The sequence below is a fragment of the Nerophis lumbriciformis genome, linkage group LG01, assembly GCF_033978685.3.
Source record: "Nerophis lumbriciformis linkage group LG01, RoL_Nlum_v2.1, whole genome shotgun sequence".
In the NCBI taxonomy this organism is placed as follows: Eukaryota; Metazoa; Chordata; class Actinopteri; order Syngnathiformes; family Syngnathidae; genus Nerophis; species Nerophis lumbriciformis.
Window position 1 is genome coordinate 11,989,261 of NC_084548.2, and position 20,577 is coordinate 12,009,837.

The 20,577-nt window shown below is 40.3% G+C and overlaps 1 protein-coding gene across 3 annotated transcripts in view; it reads left to right on the forward strand.

Annotated features, from left to right (window-relative positions):
- Window positions 1–1,012: 1,012 nt before the first annotated feature.
- Window positions 1,013–20,577, forward strand: part of cfap74 (cilia and flagella associated protein 74) — a 152,916-nt gene continuing 133,351 nt past the window's right edge. For all 3 annotated transcript variants that reach the window (XM_061974844.1, XM_061974851.1, XM_061974859.1), the window contains exons 1-9: window positions 1,013–1,120; window positions 1,352–1,453; window positions 6,510–6,618; window positions 9,518–9,670; window positions 10,224–10,322; window positions 14,877–14,981; window positions 18,006–18,179; window positions 19,681–19,791; window positions 19,887–19,989. In XM_061974844.1, the coding sequence (XP_061830828.1) occupies window positions 1,357–1,453; window positions 6,510–6,618; window positions 9,518–9,670; window positions 10,224–10,322; window positions 14,877–14,981; window positions 18,006–18,179; window positions 19,681–19,791; window positions 19,887–19,989 (951 nt within the window). In that variant the 5' untranslated portion in view covers window positions 1,013–1,120; window positions 1,352–1,356. The remainder of the gene's footprint in view (window positions 1,121–1,351; window positions 1,454–6,509; window positions 6,619–9,517; window positions 9,671–10,223; window positions 10,323–14,876; window positions 14,982–18,005; window positions 18,180–19,680; window positions 19,792–19,886; window positions 19,990–20,577) is intronic.

Here is a 20,577-nt window from a genome sequence, read left to right on the forward strand (position 1 = left end):
TGCCCAAGACATGGGTAACTTACACATCTGTGAAGGCGCCATTAATGCTGAAAGGTACATACAGGTTTTGGAGCAACATATGTTGCTATCCAAGCAATGTTACCATGGACGCCCCTGCTTATTTCAGCAAGACAATGCCAAGCCACGTGTTACATCAACGTGGCTTCATAGTAAAAGAGTGCGGGTACTAGACTGGCCTGCCTGTAGTCCAGACCTGTCTCCCATTGAAAATGTGTGCCGCATTATGAAGCCTAAAATACCACAACGGAGACCCCCGGACTGTTGAACAACTTAAGCTGTACATCAAGCAAGAATGGGAAAGAATTCCACCTGAGAAGCTTAAAAAATGTGTCTCCTCAGTTCCCAAACGTTTACTGAGTGTTGTTAAAAGGAAAGGCCATGTAACACAGTGGTGAACATGCCCTTTCCCAACTACTTTGTCACGTGTTGCAGCCATGAAATTCTAAGTTAATGATTATTTGCAAAAAAAAAAAAAAGTTTATGAGTTTGAACCTCAAATATCTTGTCTTTGTAGTGCATTCAATTGAATATGGGTTGAAAAGGATTTGCAAATCATTGTATTCCGTTTATATTTACATCTAACACAATTTCCCAACTCATATGGAAACGGGGTTTGTACTATAAGAGGGGACAAAATATTTGTTATAAATGATTTATTGATTTACCATTCACTTCCGTACTAAACCTAAGTTTGGAATTAATACTGTAGTATAATTAAAAACAATAATTTCAGCTAAGTAAGATTAGTTGTCTTCGAGGCATTTCCAAAAAAAAAAAAACAGGAAGTAAGTGCATAATTGAAAAATAAAAGCCGTGTCTTATTGTTGTGAATACAAAACCATTACAATTGACTCGAAGAAGGATAAAAGCTAATATAAATAAATAAACACGTAATTTAGCTCACTAAAGTCATCTTATTTTACAATTTTGAGGATAATGCCAAATAGGCATCTGCATCTGTCCGCGGCGCGTATATACTTCCGGTGGCGGTCTCCCCGTTGCCAAGGAAACAGTAACAAACATGGCAGTCTTTATCGAGCCACTGGGAGCTTTTTAAAGTGCAGTTAAGAAAGTGCCGCGGGAAGTAAAAAACGAACGGGTAACTTATATTTGGATATCTTTTTTGACTGTTCTAAGAAGCTAACGTCGGCTGGTATTTCTCTTTATTTGCCTGCTGCCCTCGCGTGTCACAACACAAAACTGTTGACTCATTGCCCATTCGATGTGAATGCATCGCGATACGCAATAACAGGGGAACATTTGACCGATTAAGTGTTTAATCACCTATTTGTAATTGCTACAACGTCAAGCCAAGGTTATGTGTTTTCAGGCAAAATGGGGGAGAACAACAATTATGGATGTGACTTGGATGTGGAGTCAGACAGCTGTGAACTAAAGTCTGATCACAATAGCTCGGATGAGGACATTGATGGTAAGTTTTATTTAATCATAAACAAGGATATACATGTATGGAAAGCCATAATCCATGTATTGGTATGTGCAAACCCCGTTTCCATATGAGTTGGGAAATTGTGTTAGATGTAAATATAAACGGAATACAATGATTTGCAAATCCTTTTCAACCCATATTCAATTGAATGCACTACAGAGACAAGATATTTGATGTTCAAACTCATAAACTTAATTTTTTTTGCAAATAATAATTAACTTAGAATTTCATGGCTGCAACACGTGCCAAAGTAGTTGGGACAGAGCATGTTCACCACTGTGGTACATCACCTTTTCTTTTAACAGCACTCAATAAACAATTGGGAACTGAGGAAACTAATTGTTGAAGCTTCGAAAGTGGAATTCTTTCCCATTCTTGTTTTATATAGAGCTGCAGTCGTTCAACAGTTGTCGTATTTTACGCTTCATAATGTGCCACACATTTTCGAAGGGAGACAGGTCTGGACTGCAGCCGGGCCAGGAAAGTACCCGCACTCTTTTTTTACAAAGCCACGCTGTTGTAACACGTGCTGAATGTGGCTTGGCATTGTCTTGCTGAAATAAGCAGGGGCGTCCATGAAAAAGACGGCGCTTAGATGGCAGCATATGTTGTTCCAAAACCTGTATGTACCTTTCAGCATTAATGGTGCCTTCACAGATCTGTAAGTTACCCATGCCTTGGGCACTAATGCACCCCCATACCATCACAGATGCTGGCTTTTGAACTTTGCGTCGATAACAGTCTGGATGGTTCGCTTCCCCTTTGGTCCGGATGACACGATGTCGAATATTTCTAAAAACAATTTGAAATGTGGACTCGTCAGACCACAGAACACTTTTCCACTTTGCATCAGTCCATCTTAGATGATTTCGGGCCCAGAGAAGCAGGCGGCGTTTCTGGATGTTGTTGATAAATGGCTTTCGCTTTGCATAGTAGAGCTTTAACTTGCACTTACAGATGTAGCGACAAACTGTATTTAGTGACAGTTGTTTTCTGAAGTGTTCCGGAGCCCATGTGGTGATATCCTTTAGAGATTGATGTCGGTTTTTGATACAGTGCCGTCTGAGGGATCGAAGGTCACGGTCATTCAATGTTGGTTTCCGGCCATGCCGCTTACGTGGAGTGATTTCTCCAGATTCTCTGAACCTTTTGATGATATTATGGATCGTAGATGTTGAAATCCCTAAATTTCTTGCAATTGCACTTTGAGAAACGTCCTTCTTAAACTGTTTGACTATTTGCTCACGCAGTTGTGGACAAAGGGGTGTACCTCGCCCCATCCTTTCTTGTGAATGACTGAGCATTTATTGGGAAGCTGTTTTTATACCCAATCATGGCACCCACCTGTTCCCAATTAGCCTGCACACCTGTGGGATGTTCCAAATAAGTGTTTGATGAGCATTCCTCAACTTTATCAGTATTTATTGCCACCTTTCCCAACTTCTTTGTCACGTGTTGCTGGCATCAAATTCTAAAGTTAATGATTATTTGCACACAAAAAAAAAAAAATTATTTGCAAATCATTGTATTCCGTTTATATTTACATCTAACACAATTTCCCAACTCACATGGAAACTTGCTTTATAAATCAATCAATCAATCAATCAATGTTTATTTATATAGCCCTAAATCACAAGTGTCTCAAAGGGCTGCACAAGTATCCTCGGTATAGCCCACATAAGGGCAAGGAAAAACTCACCCCAATGGGACGTCGATGTGAATGACTATGAGAAACCTTGGAGAGGACCACATATGTGGGTAACCCCCCCCCTCTAGGGAGACCGAATGCAATGGATGTCGAGTGGGTCTAACATAATATTGTGAGAGTCCAGTCCATAGTGGATCCAGCATAACAGTAAGAGTCCAGTCCAAAGTGGGGTCAGTAGGAAACCATCCCGAGCGGAGACGGGTCAGCAGCGCAGAGATGTTCCCAACCGATATACAGGCGAGTGGTCCACCCCGGGTCCCGACCCCGCACAGCCAGCACCCCATCCATGGCCACCGGATCTGTGTGTCTCCCCTTCCACAAGAGATAGGGGGGAGCAGAGGAGAAAAGAAAAGAAACGGCAGATCAACTGGTCTAAAAAAAGGGGGGCTATTTAAAGGCTAGAGTATACAAATTAGTTTTGAGATGGGACTTAAATGTTTCTACTGAGGTAGCATCTCTAACTGTTACCGGGAGGGCATTCCATAGTGCTGGAGCCCGAATAGAAAACGCTCTACAGCCCGCAGACTTTTTTTGGGCTCTGGGAATCACTAATAAGCCGGAGTTCTTTGAACGCAGATTTCTTGCCGGGACATATGGTACAATGCAATCGGCAAGATAGGACGGAGCTAGACCGTGTAGTATTTTATACGTAAGTAGTAAAACCTTAAAGTCGCATCTTAAGTGCACAGGAAGCCAGTGCAGGTGAGCCAGTATAGGCGTAATATGATCAAACTTTCTTGTTCTTGTCAAAAGTCTAGCAGCCGCATTTTGTACCAACTGTAATCTTTTAATGCTAGACATAGGGAGACCCGAAAATAATACGTTACAGTAATCGAGACGAGACGTAACGAACGCATGAATAATGATCTCAGCGTCGCTAGTGGACAAAATGGAACGAATTTTAGCGATATTACGGAGATGAAAGAAGGCCGTTTTAGTAACACTCTTAATGTGTGACTCAAAGGAGAGAGTTGGGTCGAAGATAATACCCAGATTCTTTACTGAGTCGCTTTGTGTAATTGTTTGGTTGTCAAATGTTAAGGTGGTATTATCAAATAAATGTCGGTGTTTAGCAGGACCGATAATCAGCATTTCCGTTTTCTTAGTGTTGAGTTGCAAGAAGTTAGCGGACATCCATTGTTTAATTTCATTAAGACACGCCTCCAGCTGACTACAATCCGGCGTGTTGGTCAGCTTTAGGGGCATGTAGAGTTGGGTGTCATCAGCATAGCAATGAAAGCTAACACCGTATTTGCGTATGATGTCGCCTAGCGGCAACATGTAAATACTAAAGAGTGCAGGGCCAAGAACCAAACCTTGGGGGACTCCGCACGTTACCTTAACATAGTCCGAGGTCACATTGTTATGGGAGACGCACTGCATCCTGTCAGTAAGATAAGAGTTAAACCACGACAAGGCTAAGTCTGACATACCAATACGTGTTTTGATACGCTCTAATAAAATGTTATGATCGACGGTATCGAAAGCAGCGCTAAGATCAAGAAGCAGCAACATAGATGACGCATCAGAATCCATCGTTAGCAGTAGATCATTAGTCATTTTTGCGAGGGCTGTCTCCGTAGAGTGATTTGCCCTGAAACCGGATTGAAAAGGTTCACAGAGATTGTTAGACATTAAGTGTTCATTTAGCTGCTGTGCGACAATTTTTTCGAGGATTTTCGAGATAAACGGAAGCTCTGTTGACAGCAGTGTTGGTGCTAGGAATTTTCAAAATGGGGTCACAGGGACCCCATCAAGTCATAAAAATGGGGTCTCACAGTAAATTTTTGGGGTCCCACTTTTTTGTAAGCGTTTTGAAAAAAAATGATAAACTTATGCATTATCCTGTTATATCTCACATTCTATATTGTGTTTTGGAAAAAGGTTGTCATAAACGTTACTTCATTTATTTAAAAAAATAATAAAAAAAAGAAAACAAATGTGTATACATATGTAAATGTATTCAGTTATAAACATTCATTCACTTTCTTCTTTCCTTCATGGATCTGAACTTTACCGCTGCTGGTAGTTTTTTCTATGTTTTTATTTAATAAGTTGTAGGTGTATTTATTTCAGTATAAAAGTGTAAAAAGTGTTTTGCTTCGGTCATGAAATGATGATAATGTTGTGCCAGGGCATACATACATTTTATAATTAACACTTAAATCTCTGGAGTCTACATCAACTTCAGATCCAACCCTCATTTCAAAATGTTTTAGTTTTTTTTATGTTGTTGTTTTTTGTTTGTTTGTTTCCCGCCCTTTTTTGTCAAACAAAACTATGTTTTTAATGGCAAACACAAAATGTGCAAAATTTTCCACCAAAAATATTTTTCTAAGTGGAATATTTGATGTGAAGTAATCGGAACCTTGGATAGGTCATTAATTCATAACATTGATTTTGATTCAATATTATGTTTTGAACAATGACCGTTTGAAAGAAGAAAAAAAACAGCATTGTTTTATTAGTCAACATTGCAACTTTTTCTAAATTACATTTCACCTTTAAGCTTCTTTATTTCACTTTTGTCATGTTTTTTTTTTAATTTTAATAGTATTTTTAGAATGTGCCGTGGACCTTTAAAACATTAGCTGTGGGCCGCAAATGGCCTCCGGGGCCCACTTTTGACACCCCTGCTATAGATAATAAAAAATCAAATCTGATAGATCTATGGATAAAAAGCAGAGCCTGGGCACGCAAGCGCGTTTATCATAACTCTCTCGCTCTCTCTGTCTCTGCCCCTCCCTCACGAATGCTGCTGCGTGCACAATTTGTTTTGTTTTTAACCCCTTCTTAACCCTGAACGTACATAGAAAATACACGCAACCCTAACTCAAAATGCCGGACATTTGAGGCATTGAAGAAACTCCGCCCGGACAGCCCCGCAAAAGAGGACATTTCCGGTGAAAAGAGGACGTATGGTCAGTCTATCATGCACTAGCCTACTCAGTGGCCGAGTGGTTAGAGTGTCCGCCCTGAGATCGGTAGGTTGTGAGTTGAAACCCCGGCCGAGTCATACCAAAGACTATAAAAATGGGACCCATTACCTCCCTGCTTGGTACTCAGCATCAAGGGTTGGAATTGGGGGTTAAATCACCAAAAATTATTCCCGGGCGCGGCCACCGCTGCTGCACACTGCTCCCCTCACCTCCCAGGGGGTGAACAAGGGTGATGGGTCAAATGCAGAGGACAAATTTCACCACACCTAGTGTGTGTGTGACAGTAATTGGTACTTTAACTTTAACTGATGTTGCATTGAGAGTAGACCATATGTTTATTTGACCTTTTATTGGGACGGAGGTGAATTCATTATATGTTTGTTTCTTCAAGGGAAGGCAGAGGATGATATAAAGACTGACTTAAAGACTTTAAGGATGACGAAGAAGGATGAAGAAGCAGAGGAGCTTCCTGATCTTGAGTGGTTAAACGAGTTGTCCGAGTAAGTATTTTTGGATTTTGTTTGAGACAATATTAATCTGTTTTTGTCTCCATCTCATCGGGGTGTGATATCACTGGATTGCACTGTTTTAATAGGCCGCAGTAATTTGTGGGTTATTGTACCTAAAATGATATCAGTATTGTGTATTCTATAATGGACCATGCTACAGAACACACACACATGTGTCACTCTTCTACTGCTGAACATCTTTGCCTTTAGGGCTGGGATTTCCAAAGTGCGGCTCGCGAGCCAAATTTGGCCCGTAATGTCCTTTTGTTTGGCCCGAATTTTGAACACACACTCTCACTTAGTCTCATTCCTGGCACCTCTTCTCACCATCGAAACCAAATAAGATACAATGTTAAGTTGAAGTTAAAGTACCCATGATTGTCACACACACACACTAGGTGTGGCAAAATTATTCTCTACATTTGACCCATCAACCTTGATCACCCCCTGGGAGGTGAGAGAAGCAGTGAGCAGCAGCGGTGGCCGCGCCCGGGAATCATTTGTCTGTGTATTTGCATAGAAAATAACACAGGGCGCACTCATTGTGTTTTGTTCTTGAATATAATTAAGTGAATAGAGTGTGAGACTCCCTATGCATCCCACTCTACTTTAAGGTAAAAAAAACCCTAGCCGCAATCAAGCAAAACGTCTTAGGCAGGGGTAGGACTGCGCAACTAATGGGCCATCCGCCATTGACCATAATGATTATAAAACTTTGAGGGTTACAAGCAATGTTCTCTCTAATTTTTAATGTTTGTGAGCAAACGCACAAGCAATGTTCCCTGTAATTTTTAATGTTTGTGAGCAAACGCACAAACTCCCTGAGCATTCAGTGGAGCACATGTGAGCAACATGAGACGTGCACACTGTGGCCACACCAGCGTCACACCTGTCCCAAACCTGACATCATAACAATTTAAATGTTTTATTAAAATAATTTTCTGATATAAGTGATTTTGCCCTCTTACAATGACAATAACAAAAAAACATGTTTTTCATGACCTATGTGCTAGTATTGTATGTCTGGCTGCGGGTCCAGCCTTTAAAAGAAATGTTACCCCTTTCAGAGATTTCATTTAGTTCCTGTAACTTTGTATTTGTAAAATACATCTTTTTATTAGCATTTATGAAATCTAGTGACAATATTTCATGACTAATATCCTTAGATTAACATTCTTAATAAATGGCAGTAAAATAAGCACACATCTGATTGAGGAGTCAGAGTGTTACAACCTGGCATTTACACATTGTGTGGCGTTGGGGTTGTCCGACTTTTTGTGTGGCCATAAACGCAACACTGGCTAAGTGCCATGAGTGCGTGTGTTGGTCAATCAATCAATCAATGTTTATTTATATAGCCCTAAATCACAAGTGTCTCAAAGGGCTGCACAAGCCACAACGACATCCTCGGTACAAAGCCCACATAAGGGCAAGGAAAAACTCACCCCATTGGGACGTCGATGTGAATGACTATGAGAAACCTTAGAGAGGACCCCCCCCCCTCCACAAGAAAGAGGGGAGCAGAGGAGAAAAGAAAAGAAACGGCAGATCAACTGGTCTAAAAGGGGGGTCTATTTAAAGGCTAGAGTATACAAATGAGTTTTAAGATGGGACTTAAATGCTTCTACTGAGGTAGCATCTCTAATTGTTACCGGGAGGGCATTCCATAGTACTGGAGCCCGAATAGAAAACGCTCTATAGCCCGCAGACCTTTTTTGGGCTCTGGGAATCACTAATAAGCCGGAGTTCTTTGAACGCAGATTTCTTGCCGAGACATATGGTACAATACAATCGACAAGATAGGACGGAGCTAGACCGTGTAGTATTTTATACGTAAGTAGTAAAACCTTAAAGTCACATCTTAAGTGCACAGGAAGCCAGTGCAGGTGAGCCAGTATAGGCGCAATATGATCAAACTTTCTTGTTCTTGTCAAAAATCTAGCAGCCGCATTTTGTACCAATTGTAATCTTGTAATGCTAGACATAGGGAGACCCGAAAATAATACATTACAGTAGTCGAGACGAGACGTAACGAACGCATGAATAATGATCTCAGTGTCGCTAGTGGATAAAATAGAACGAATTTTAGCGATATTACGGAGATGAAAGAAGGCCGTTTTAGTAACACTCTTAATGTGTGATTCAAACGAGAGAGTTGGGTCGAAGATAATACCCAGATTCTTTACTGAGTCGCCTTGTGTAATTGTTTGGTTGTCAAATGTTAAGGTGGTATTATTAAATAAATGTCGGTGTTTAGCAGGACCGATAATCAGCATTTCCGTTTTCTTGGCGTTGAGTTGCAAGAAGTTAGCGGACATCCATTGTTTAATTTCATTAAGACACGCCTCCAGCGGACTACTATCCGGCGTGTTGGTCAGCTTTAGGGGCATGTAGAGTTGGGTGTCATCAGCATAACAATGAAAGGTGTTGGTGCAGGTGAGACAGAGCAAGCGGCTTCTGTTGAAACGACGGATGACAAAGTTGGTTTAAGCCTGGTTTGTATGGCAGAAAATTACCAGTTTTTATAGATAAAAGTTTTTTTTACTCATGTTTTTGGTGTGGTTACAAACAGTTTTGCTCAATAAAGTGATTGATGGAATTCCTGTCCGTAAAGTGTCTCGACACACGATAATTGAACTGTGTTGACAAAGATTGTTTTATTCATTGGGGCCACTCTTGTTGTCACTTGTCACTCACAGAGTTGCATTTCAAAATCATACAGAATAAATTGTAATGTGTTTATTTTGTTTAAAGTTCAGATGGGATTTTTGATTTTCTGCGTGGCATTAATTTGCTGTGTGCAGAGGACGTGTGAGGGAACATTGGTTACAAGAATGCCGTGACTTTATTGTAACAATACCTTCTTGTCAATGTTCCTTTTACCCCCAAGGGACAATGATAGTGATGGTGACCTTGTGGGTGAATCTGCAGACGAGAAAGACATGACTTTTGCAGAGACGGCACGGATCTTCAAGCTGAGGCGGAACCTGGACCAGCTGGACGACTTCCAGAGACAGAAGGCGTGTTCCTTGGTGAAAGCCAGGTTTGGTCTAAGCAACAAAAACAGCCTTCCAGTTTATGTGTGTTTCTAATATCTTGCTCAAGGCTCCAGAAGTTAATTCCTGTAACAACCGGTTCGTCATCTCACTTGATTGGAAAAAAAAACAAAATGTCAGCTTTATTCCTTTCTTCCATCTCGAGCAGCCGGTGATGCATGATGCAGCCCCAGCAAATGTGTCTGTCATTTTCTGTCCACATGGGATCTTTCAAAGTCATCATGGAGCTGTGCTGCACTCCGATCAAACATGAGTCAAATAGAACTCAAGCACTCGCAGCTTTTAACCCATCTGCGACTCCTACCACATGCCGTGCGCCATTTAATTTTCTTTTCATGCCGATCAGCACTCTGCGTCATAAAATTGTTGGCATACTGTACGCTGTATGGGCCTTTTTATTAGTTTTCCTTTCATTGCAGCGGCGACAGCACAATCTGTGAGCCGGATGCTTTTGGGTTGACTGACTCTACTTTCAGATTGTGTCTCTCTGTCAACACTTGCAAGCTGTCTGTCTCATCTCATCTTTGTTTCCATTTCCAGAAAGGCCCTTAACCTCCTACGTCAGCGCATTGGGAGTCTACAGGAGCAGCGGGATGTTTTGGAGCGTGAAATAGAACATCCAGAAGCAGAAGAAGACAAGTCAGTTTCCTTATGAACAATAATGAACACATTTCTGTTTTAAAGGTCCCATATTATAGTATTTTTTTAACCATTTTAATTATGGTAAGCCCTCATGCGTACTATTATGCGTCTTAGTTTTTTTAACACACATTTGTGTTTCTGTAGCTTTGATGCCATTGAGCTGAGTGTGTCTACTCCTATATCAGACAGAATGTGTATTTGTTTTGCAATTAACAGATTTTTTTTACATATACACTGTAATTATACTTGTCCAAGGTAAAGTAAGGGCTATATATCACATCCAACAATGTAACTTTAAGGGGGTCATATTATAATTTTTTTCCTACATTTAAATCACCTCCTTGTGGTCTACATAACTTGTAAAGGTGGCGCGTTGCTCTAAATTTTGCATATATTTTGTTTTAAAGACCATCTTTAAGCTGCTGTCTGATGTCTCTTTACAATGCACCGTTTAGTGGGCGGTCTTATATATGTACCGAATCCCTCAACCAGACCAAGCCCCCTTCGATTGCGTCTCCACCAGTGACGTGCAGGCGGGGGCCTCACCTGCCATCATGGAAAGAAAAAAAATGTAAAAAGAAAAAAAATTAATTAAATTGTTATATGTATCCAGTGATTATACTATAGAGTTATTTTCCATTTAACTTCACCAGTTTTAGATTATTTTTATTCAAAATCGCTGAATTTTCACATTTGCCGTTCAAATACTGAGAAGAGACGGTGCGGTGAACAGCAGCCAGTTGAGGCACGTCACTCAGTTGTGCCTCAACGTGGATTCCGGACTCGGCTAACTGCTGGCCTGCGGTGCAGTGAGACTGTATTGCTATATGAATTATATTATACATTTCCATAGTTTACTTAGCTGAGGTATATAATGTACAGTGTATTTTGTCAACAACTGTATGTGTGACGTATTTCTTGTGTTGAGCGATTATAAAACGGCTGCAAAAGACGCACTGGCTGAGGCTCCAGTAATCCCGCCTCCTGCACCCCCGCCGTAGAATTGTTATATCAACTAAAGCCCACACTTAAACTTTCCACGTGCAAGATTGAATCTATTTAAAAAAGTTATTTCATAAAAAGCCAAAAAGTGCAAAAACAATAATGTTCGTGTTGGAGGAGTTGTGAATGACTGCAGGGCCACAACATTAGATACACCTGCAGACTGCAGGTGTATCTAATTCACAACTCCTCCAACACGAACATTATTGTTTTTGCACTTTTTGGCTTCTTATTAAATAACTTTTGTAACCGATTTTTATGGGCTTTTCTCTTTGTGATGTTAAGTTCCTGTTATGCGCTGTTATACAGTATATGCCTTGAGCTCTTATTTTGAAGGCGCTAAGAGCGGAAGTGATGACACGAAGTGGAGCGGAGGTTTTTGAAAGAAGGTAAATAAAGTGGTCCTCGTGTAAACTGGAGCCTCCGTGTTTGTTATTTTGTAGTTTCATACAGTATAGGCGACATTTATAAACCCTCGGTTACACTTTTTTAAATAGATTCAATCTTGCATGTGGAAAGTTTAAGTGAGGGCTTTAGTTGTGGACTTCATTTATAAGTAAAGGTAAGACCATAATAAAGTTTTTTTTATTAAATGTGCTTTTTTGTGTGCTACAGTTTGTATGTGTAAAGTTAAAGTTAAGTTAAAGTACCAATGATTGTCACACACACACTAGGTGTAATGAAATTTTTCGTCTGCATTTGACCCATCCCCTTGTTCACCCCCCCGGGAATCATTTTTGGTGATTTAACCCCCAATTCCAACCCTTGATGCTGAGTGCCAAGCAGGGAAGAATGCTGGTATGAGCTTTTAAACATAACCCGTTAACTGCTGCCAATCAAATGGTGAATAAGATACTCTTTAGGGTTCATATGTTTGTAAATCTGACTGTGATGAAGTCAGTGCCTCACCAGCCATCAACCTCACCGCACGTCACTGGTCTCCACCCCGTCAGCCATGTTGTAGATGTCAGTGCTTCCACATGGAGTCTACTGACAGATATAAGTTAGAACTATACTCATATTTCGATGTTGTGCGGTTCCTTTTTGTATATAACAAGATTGTGCGGAGGGCCCTGACCGTTTGCCCGTTTTTTTCCTACCAGAGTCATTAATGTTATTTTCCACCAAATTATTGTGTATTTACAATCTTACACAGTAAATCTTTCTGAAAGTCTCCAAAAACAATGACATTTAATAAGAATACAACTAAATTAAAAGAAACAAAATACAGACACAGTGATGTCCAAACCTACTGGTGGATAGTGCACGCCCTATTCTGTGACGTGGGAGCACAATCCACCATTCACGTCACGTCACGTGGGGGCACTATCCACCAAGCAGGTTTAGGTAGCCAAGCTATGCACATAACTTTTCCAAATAGAGAAGGGTAAAAAATAAGAATTTCTATATAACGCGATCTCGGGAAAAACACCATCGGAATATTATGGACCCCAACTACCGTGTAATATTGAACTTTAAGTGTGTGCGCTACTTTTTCTAAGAAATGGCCATAGCCAAGTATTTTAGCATGCATGTGCATGTACGAGCCAGTCTGCCCTAAAACAAGAGAATAGAGAATAAAAGTAACGTACCGACTACAAATGGCGGACTCGCACAAAGCTCTTTGGGTAAACCTCTACCATATATAGAGTTAAAGTTAAAGCACCAATGATTGTCACACACTCTAGGTGTGGTGAAATCTGTCCTCTGCATTTGACCCATCCCCTTGATCACCCCCTGGGAGGTGAGGGGAGCAGTGAGCAGCAGCGGTGCCACACCCGGGAATAATTTTTTGTGATTTAACCCCTAATTCCAACCCTTGATGCTGAGTGCCAAGCAGGGAGGTAATGGGTCCCATTTTTATAGTCTTTGGTATGACTCGGCTGGGGTTTGAACTCACAACCTACCGACCTAGTGACCACTAGGCCACTGAGTAGGTCGATATGGAAATATCCGCTGACGTAACTAAGACAAAATACTTGACTAAAGTCTTAAATTCCCAACGGTTTGTTTAGAGTATGTTTGGTAAAAGGCAAGACTGTTTTATAAACATCTCTGTCATGCCGCCAAGGTTTGATTCAAATTTTTCGGGACTTATGGGGATCCCAAAAACGGGGACCAACATGAAAGAAAAGTGGGTTTTGCACACTAGGGCCCCTTAAGTTGTTGGACAGGAGAACACAAACGTTAGCGACACTAGCATGGTTATATGAGCTACATTGCTAACATTACATTAACATTGTAACCGCAACATCATGCTAGGTTAGCCTAAAGCAGGGTCCCCAATCTTTTTGACTCGGGGGCCCGCATTGGGTTTAAAAATTTGGCCGAGGGCCAGGCTGTATATATATATATATATATATATATATATATATATATATATATATATATATATATATATATATATATATATATATATATATATACATACAGTATTTTTCGGAGTATAATTTGCACCGGAGTATAAGTCGCACCTGCCGAAAATGCATAATAAAGAAGGAAAAAAACATATATAAGTTGCACTGGAGCCCGGCCAAACCATGAAAAAACCTGCGACTTATAGTCCGAAAAATACGGTATATACATTGTCTTTATAATCCGTTTTGCCATTTATCATCAATTAACATTGATGTTCATCAACATTTAACATTGTCACGTTATCGATGGGAAAATTCATTTTTAGACAATATGATTTGCCTGAGCGGCTAGGAGACACCAAGAGTAACAAGCGGTAGAAAATGGATTAAAAAGGAAAGATTAAAAAAATAAAAATTAAATTAAATTAAATTTAAAAACTTTTTTTTTTAACTTAGGACTTCCTGTGGGCCGGATTTTGGATGCTGGGGGGCCGGATACGGCCCGCGGGCCATAGTTTGGGGACCCCTGGCCTAAAGAGACACTAGGTGATCAAATTTACAGCTCCAACGTCAGTAGCTGACTGGCGTATGGTTGGCAGAGGTCCAGGCCTTCTTTTTTTTTGTAATGTGTAGTGAAGCCTCTTTATAACAAAGCTTTCCTCCCCCTCGGTGAGGCGGTATAGCTCGGTTGGTAGAGTGGCCATGCCAGCAACTTAAGGGTTCCAGGTTCGATCCCCGCTTCAGCCAACCTAGTCACTGCCGTTGTGTCCTTGAGCAAGGAACTTACCCACCTGCTCCCAGTGCTACCCACACTGGTTTGAAAACGTATCTTAGATATTGGGTTTCACAATGTAAAGCGCTTTGAGTCACTAGAGAAAAGCGCTATATAAATATAATTTACTTCACTTCACTTCATTCAGGGGTTCATTGGACTCATTTAGCTAGGGGCGGGTCAGAGGCGGTATATCAATAAAGAAGGAGGGACTTTAAAATGCAACTATTTGAGCGCCTCTTTTCCCAAAAGTAGAACAAACAAGTTACAAAGACAACGTGTTTTTTTCTCTAAACCACCTCTATGGACACGTATTTGCATACCAGGGGACTTTTAGTGATCGTATAGTTGAGAATAATATAACTGCAGTTGTTTTCTTACCATCTCTGCATTGGCTGATGTGTTTATCTCATTTTCCAGCATTTCACTCCGTCGTTTGCGGGCTGAGCAAAAAAATCTGTGTTACGAGCTGCAGAGGGAAGAAGAGATTGAGGCCCACACCGACAATGAGCTACGGCAACAAGAGTAAGTGTCCGTGGGGGAAAAGTGTTTTGGCAGGAATTAACTAACTGAACCACTGTTCTGCACAGTAGGTGTGTACAACCACAGATGGAGCCACAAAAATAGAGGAATCGTGCTCATAACACTGTCCCCTGTGTAAACGTGCATTTCCAGTAGATCACCTTCTACTTTGTTTTATACAGTAACTCACCTCTGATGCTTTAATATCTGTGGCATGGCTCAGGTGGTAGAGCTGTCATCCAGAAACTTCCTGGTATAAATCCAGCCTCGGCTATCCTAGTCATCGCTGTTGTGTCCCTGGGCAAGACACTTCCCCTACCTTTCTCCCAGTGCCTCCCACACTGGTGTATGACAGTGAATGAATGTTTGGTGGTGATCGGTTCAATTTGTCAGCCACATTACTGTCAGTCTACTACCCTAGCCTCTAAAGGCCTTAGTGGCCACATGCGTGGACAGCACCTTTTAGCTCTTATTTCCAAAATTGTGTACACTACTGAATTGGGGTCTTATGGCCCTTATGTGGACACTTATACTGCCAACTGGTGGAGTCAGAAAAGTATAACATACAATGGAATTTGGGGGAAAAAAGTGTAAAAAATAAGAATTAGCATGTCACTAAACATGAAGTACACGTTTGTTACTTATGGACTAAGTACATCATATAAAAAGATGATTCTTCGTTTTTTATTCTAATTAGGGTCTAATAAGCCCAAATAGCAAAGATAAATAAATAAAAAAAGCATGTAAACAAACAGCTTGGGCCTTGAGAGGCTTGGGCAGCAGTGGCTACAAAAGTAGCTTACCACCTTCATTGTGAATGTGGAATCAGTAAATAATCACTTTGGTGTAAATGGCTTTGGGTGTCTAGAAAAGCACTACATAAAGTCTAATCCAGTGATTCTCAAACTGTGGTACGCAGGCTCCATCGATAGGAATCACCAAAGTAATTACTTGATTAAAGCATACTTGCCAACCCTCCCGAATTTTCCGGGAGACTCCCGAAATTCAGCGCCTCTCCCGAAAACCTCCCGGTACAAATATTCTCCCGAAAATCTCCCGATTTTCAGCCGGAGCTGGAAGCCACGCCCCCTCCAGCTCCATGCAACCTGAGTGAGGACAGCCTTTTTTCATGACAGGAGGACAACAGGGTGACAAGAACTAAATCATCCAGACTAGAGATAAATTGTACTATTATGTTTATTTTACCTAAAAATAAATATATTTATTAATTTAAAAAAAAAACTAAATACATTTTTACTATATTTTGCTAAAAACATCAAAATTAATTGTATTTTTATTTGTATTTTTTCGTGACTCCTTATTACATCCAGCCACAGAATTATACATTAAAATAAACATATTTGAAATGTATTTTAAATTATCATAATAATTCATTTAAAATGACCATATTTAATTATTAAAATAATTGCTTGTTTATCAACAACTTTAGCATTTTATTCATTACATTTTGAAACTCTCAGTTATGTTATATTCCTTAATATTTATTTATGCAAGTTTGAAGTATCAATTATCTAAACACAGTTTGTTTGCATATTTTCAGGATGTAGATATCTATATATATATATATTTATGAAATACTTGACTTGGTGAATTCTAGCTGTCAATATACTCCTCCCCTCTTAACCACGCCCGCAACCACGCCCCGCCCCACCCCGACCACGCCCCACCCCCCACCTCCCGAAATCGGAGGTCTCAAGGTTGGCAAGTATGGATTAAAGTACAGTGTTTTATTTTCCTATATTCAAACACAATGTTACTGTTCAAACTGTGTGTCATCTTACAGGGGAAAAATATTAAGTATACTTGCTAAATAAAACCTCAGCCTTGTTTATAATGAATACTTAGGCCTCCTACGCTACTGTATTTTAGTGTTGGTCATTATGATGGTATTTGGAGAGCCAAGTGTTTTTGGAGGTGATACTTGGTGAAAAGGGTTTGCGAACCATTGGTCTAAACCCTTAATGGGTTCAAGCCCTCAAACACATTTGTCTATTTCCCACAATGTCTTACTTTGGGTAGCCCATCATCTAAATCAGTGGTCCCCAACCACCGGGCCGCGGCCCGGTACCGGTCTGTGGATCGATTGGAACCGGGCCGCACAAGAAAAAATTAAATTAAATTTAAAAAAAAAATACTGTATATATATATATTTTTTTAATTTAGATTAAATCAACATAAAAAACACAAGATACACTTACAATTAGTGCACCAACCCAAAAAACCAGACGCCCGCCCCCGGTCCGTGGGACAAATTTTCAAGCCACTGATCTAAATGACACTTAATACACCTACTTCAACTCAGCCACTCATGTTTTTCGTAGCTCTATTTGAACTCCGTCATGTTTTCATTCTCATCACCAGCTTACATAACACTTTCTGCAGCATCTTCTCAGTGATAAATGCTGTACAGGCACCAAATGATTACCAACCAGGCACTTTCAGTTCCAAGTTATTGTAATAAATAATAACACTAATACATAGATAAGTCTGTTGTTTCTATTAAGGCTGTCAAATTTAGGAAGTTAACGGTTGTGATTAATCACAAAAAAATATTGCATGAATTACTTATCAACACAGAGTATTTAACCAAATTTTTAACCGTAGGTGCTCCTTTACTTTATCCGCGGATGGTTACCAGGTTGCTGGTTGTTGTATAGTCAATGATCTGGTCACAGTTCATACGTGAGTGAGGAGACTGCCACTGGTGTACTCTGTGACACATTATGCTTTAAAATACACTCAAATGAGGCTTAAGCTAATATTGTTAGCAAGTTCTGAGCAAATTAATTATGTATATTTAATAATACACTAAATGTTTGTGTATGACCTTTTGAAAATTAATACGATTTTAAGTAAAAATGTTTTGTTAACGCAACTGAGTTCAAGCCAATTAAAGCCGATCCTTTGAAGAAGAAGTTGATATACTTGTCTGACAGTAGCGTCTTTATTATCATACATGCTGTACATCCCATACATTGAGAATATTTGTGTTGTTTTGCTGCTCAGACTGGAGCTGAGTGAGATGGAGCTTGAGATCGGAAAGTTCTCCTTTTTGCAGCAGGAGGTGCAGGAAGAAGAGGAAGTCTTCAAGGTGCTCAAAGCCCAGAAGGCAGTGAAAAGGCTGCAGCAGGAGAGGAAAAACCACCAAACTCTGCAGCTAAAGAGTCTACGTCCCAATACGTAAGGACTGTCTTCCCCATTTGAAGTCAATAGTAGTGAGTGTACAATGTTGGCATACAAAAAGCAATCTTTGTTTGCTTTGTGCTTCAGCTTTTACTTACTCAATAGAAACCATTAAAGGGGAACATTATCACCAGACCTATGTAAGCGTCAATATATACCTTGATGTTGCAGAAAAAAGACCATATATTTTTTTAACCGATTTCCGAACTCTAAATGGGTGAATTTTGGCGAATTAAACGCCTTTCTAATATTCGCTCTCGGAGCGATGACGTCACATCGGGAAGCAATCCGCCATTTTCTCAAACACCGAGTCAAATCAGCTCTGTTATTTTCCGTTTTTTCGACTGTTTTCCGTACCTTGGAGACATCATGCCTCGTCGGTGTGTTGCCGAAGGGTGTAACAACACGAACAGGGACGGATTCAAGTTGCACCAGTGGCCCAAAGATGCCAAAGTGACAAGAAATTGGACGTTTGTTCCGCACACTTTACCGACGAAAGCTATGCTATGACAGAGATGGCAAGAATGTGTGGATATCCTGCGACACTCAAAGCAGATGCATTTCCAACGATAAAGTCAAAGAAATCTGCCGCCAGACCCCCATTGAATCTGCCGGAGTGTGTGAGCAATTCAGGGACAAAGGACCTCGGTAGCACGGCAAGCAATGGCGGCAGTTTGTTCCCGCTGACGAGAGAGCTAAACCCCCTGGATGTCTTGGCTCACACCGTCCCTTATGCCACCAAAGATGATCAAGAGAAGAATATCGACCCTAGCTTCCCTGGCCTGCTGACATCAACTCCAAAACTGGACAGATCAGCTTTCAGGAAAAGAGTGCGGATGAGGGTATGTCTACAGAATATATTAATTGATGAAAATTGGGCTGTCTGCCCTCTCAAAGTGCATGTTGTTGCCAAATGTATTTCATATGCTGTAAACCTAGTTCATAGTTGTTAGTTTCCTTTAATGCCAAACAAACACATACCAATCGTTGGTTAGAAGGCGATCGCCAAATTCGTCCTCGCTTTCTCCCGTGTCGCTAGCTGTCGTGTCGTTTTCGTCGGTTTCGCTTGCATACGGTTCAAACCGATATGGCTCAATAGCTTCAGTTTCTTCTTCAATTTCCTTTTCGCTACCTGCCTCCACACTACAACCATCCGTTTCAATACATGCGTAATCTGTTGAATCGATTAAGCCGCTGAAATCCGAGTCCGAATCCGAGCTAATGTCGCTATAGCTTGCTGTTCTATGCGCCATGTTTGTTTGAGTTGGCATCACTATGTGACGTCACAGGAAAATGGACAGGTGTTTATAACGATGGTTAAAATCAGGCACTTTGAAGCTTTTTTTAGGGATATTGCGTGATGGGTAAAATTTTGAAAAAAACTTCGAAAAATAAAATAAGCCACTGGGAACTGATTTTTAATGGTTTTAACCCTTCTGAAATTGTGATAATGTTCCCCTTTAAGACAAATTTAACCTCCAGTGCATTGTGATGACAGGAAACATACAGACATTGTGGAGAAAGAAGAAACTTTGTCTCAGAAGAAAATAATAAAGAGCCACATGGACCACAATATTGCAGCCGAGTACTTGAAGAAGACTGTCAGAAGGTAACAGCACGAGTTTGAGTTGATGTACAGTACTACCAGTTACACTAACATGATGTTGTACTCGACTGCGTCATCCTTCTGATTGTCGTCTTTAGGCTACAGCAGCAAGAAGCTGCTAAAGAGCAGCAGAGGAAAGAGGCGATGGAAAAGAGAATACAAGCTGTGAAGCAACTGAAAGCTAACATTGAAGCAAACCAAGTAAGCAGCCTGAACTTTCTGTATTTATAACACAAGTCTGGAAAGTATAACACACACGATCATTCTTTAAGATTACGATTAAGAGGACTGTAAATTAGCATCTGCTGTCTTCATCGATACTGTGATTAAAGCAGATTTTTTTTTTTAAACAATTTGGTGTTGACAGTTATGGATGCTCTGTCTCAATTTGAATTTTAGTTGCTGCAACCATGGAAACATACAGCCAATGAAAATGCACTTGAGTAGTGCATGTGTGTGTGCAAGACATTAGGTAAACACATAGCAACACTGTAAGCTTACATTTTAATGGAGGATATATGCAATATTTTAATTTCATGCACAAACTGCATACTTGGGTCCTGATCTACTCAGATCCAAACACCTAACAGCCTGTGTGATCTACTAATCGATAACTGGTAGAGACCACCTTATTTGAATTAAGTTTTTATGTGTGCTCTGCACATTTTACCATGGATACACTAATTAATTGTATATTAATGTTATCATGCCTGTGGTGTTGTTCTTTGTTTTAAAACATGCAGCAGACCATTATTATTATTTTACAATTTTTTTACCTGGCTTCTGGTG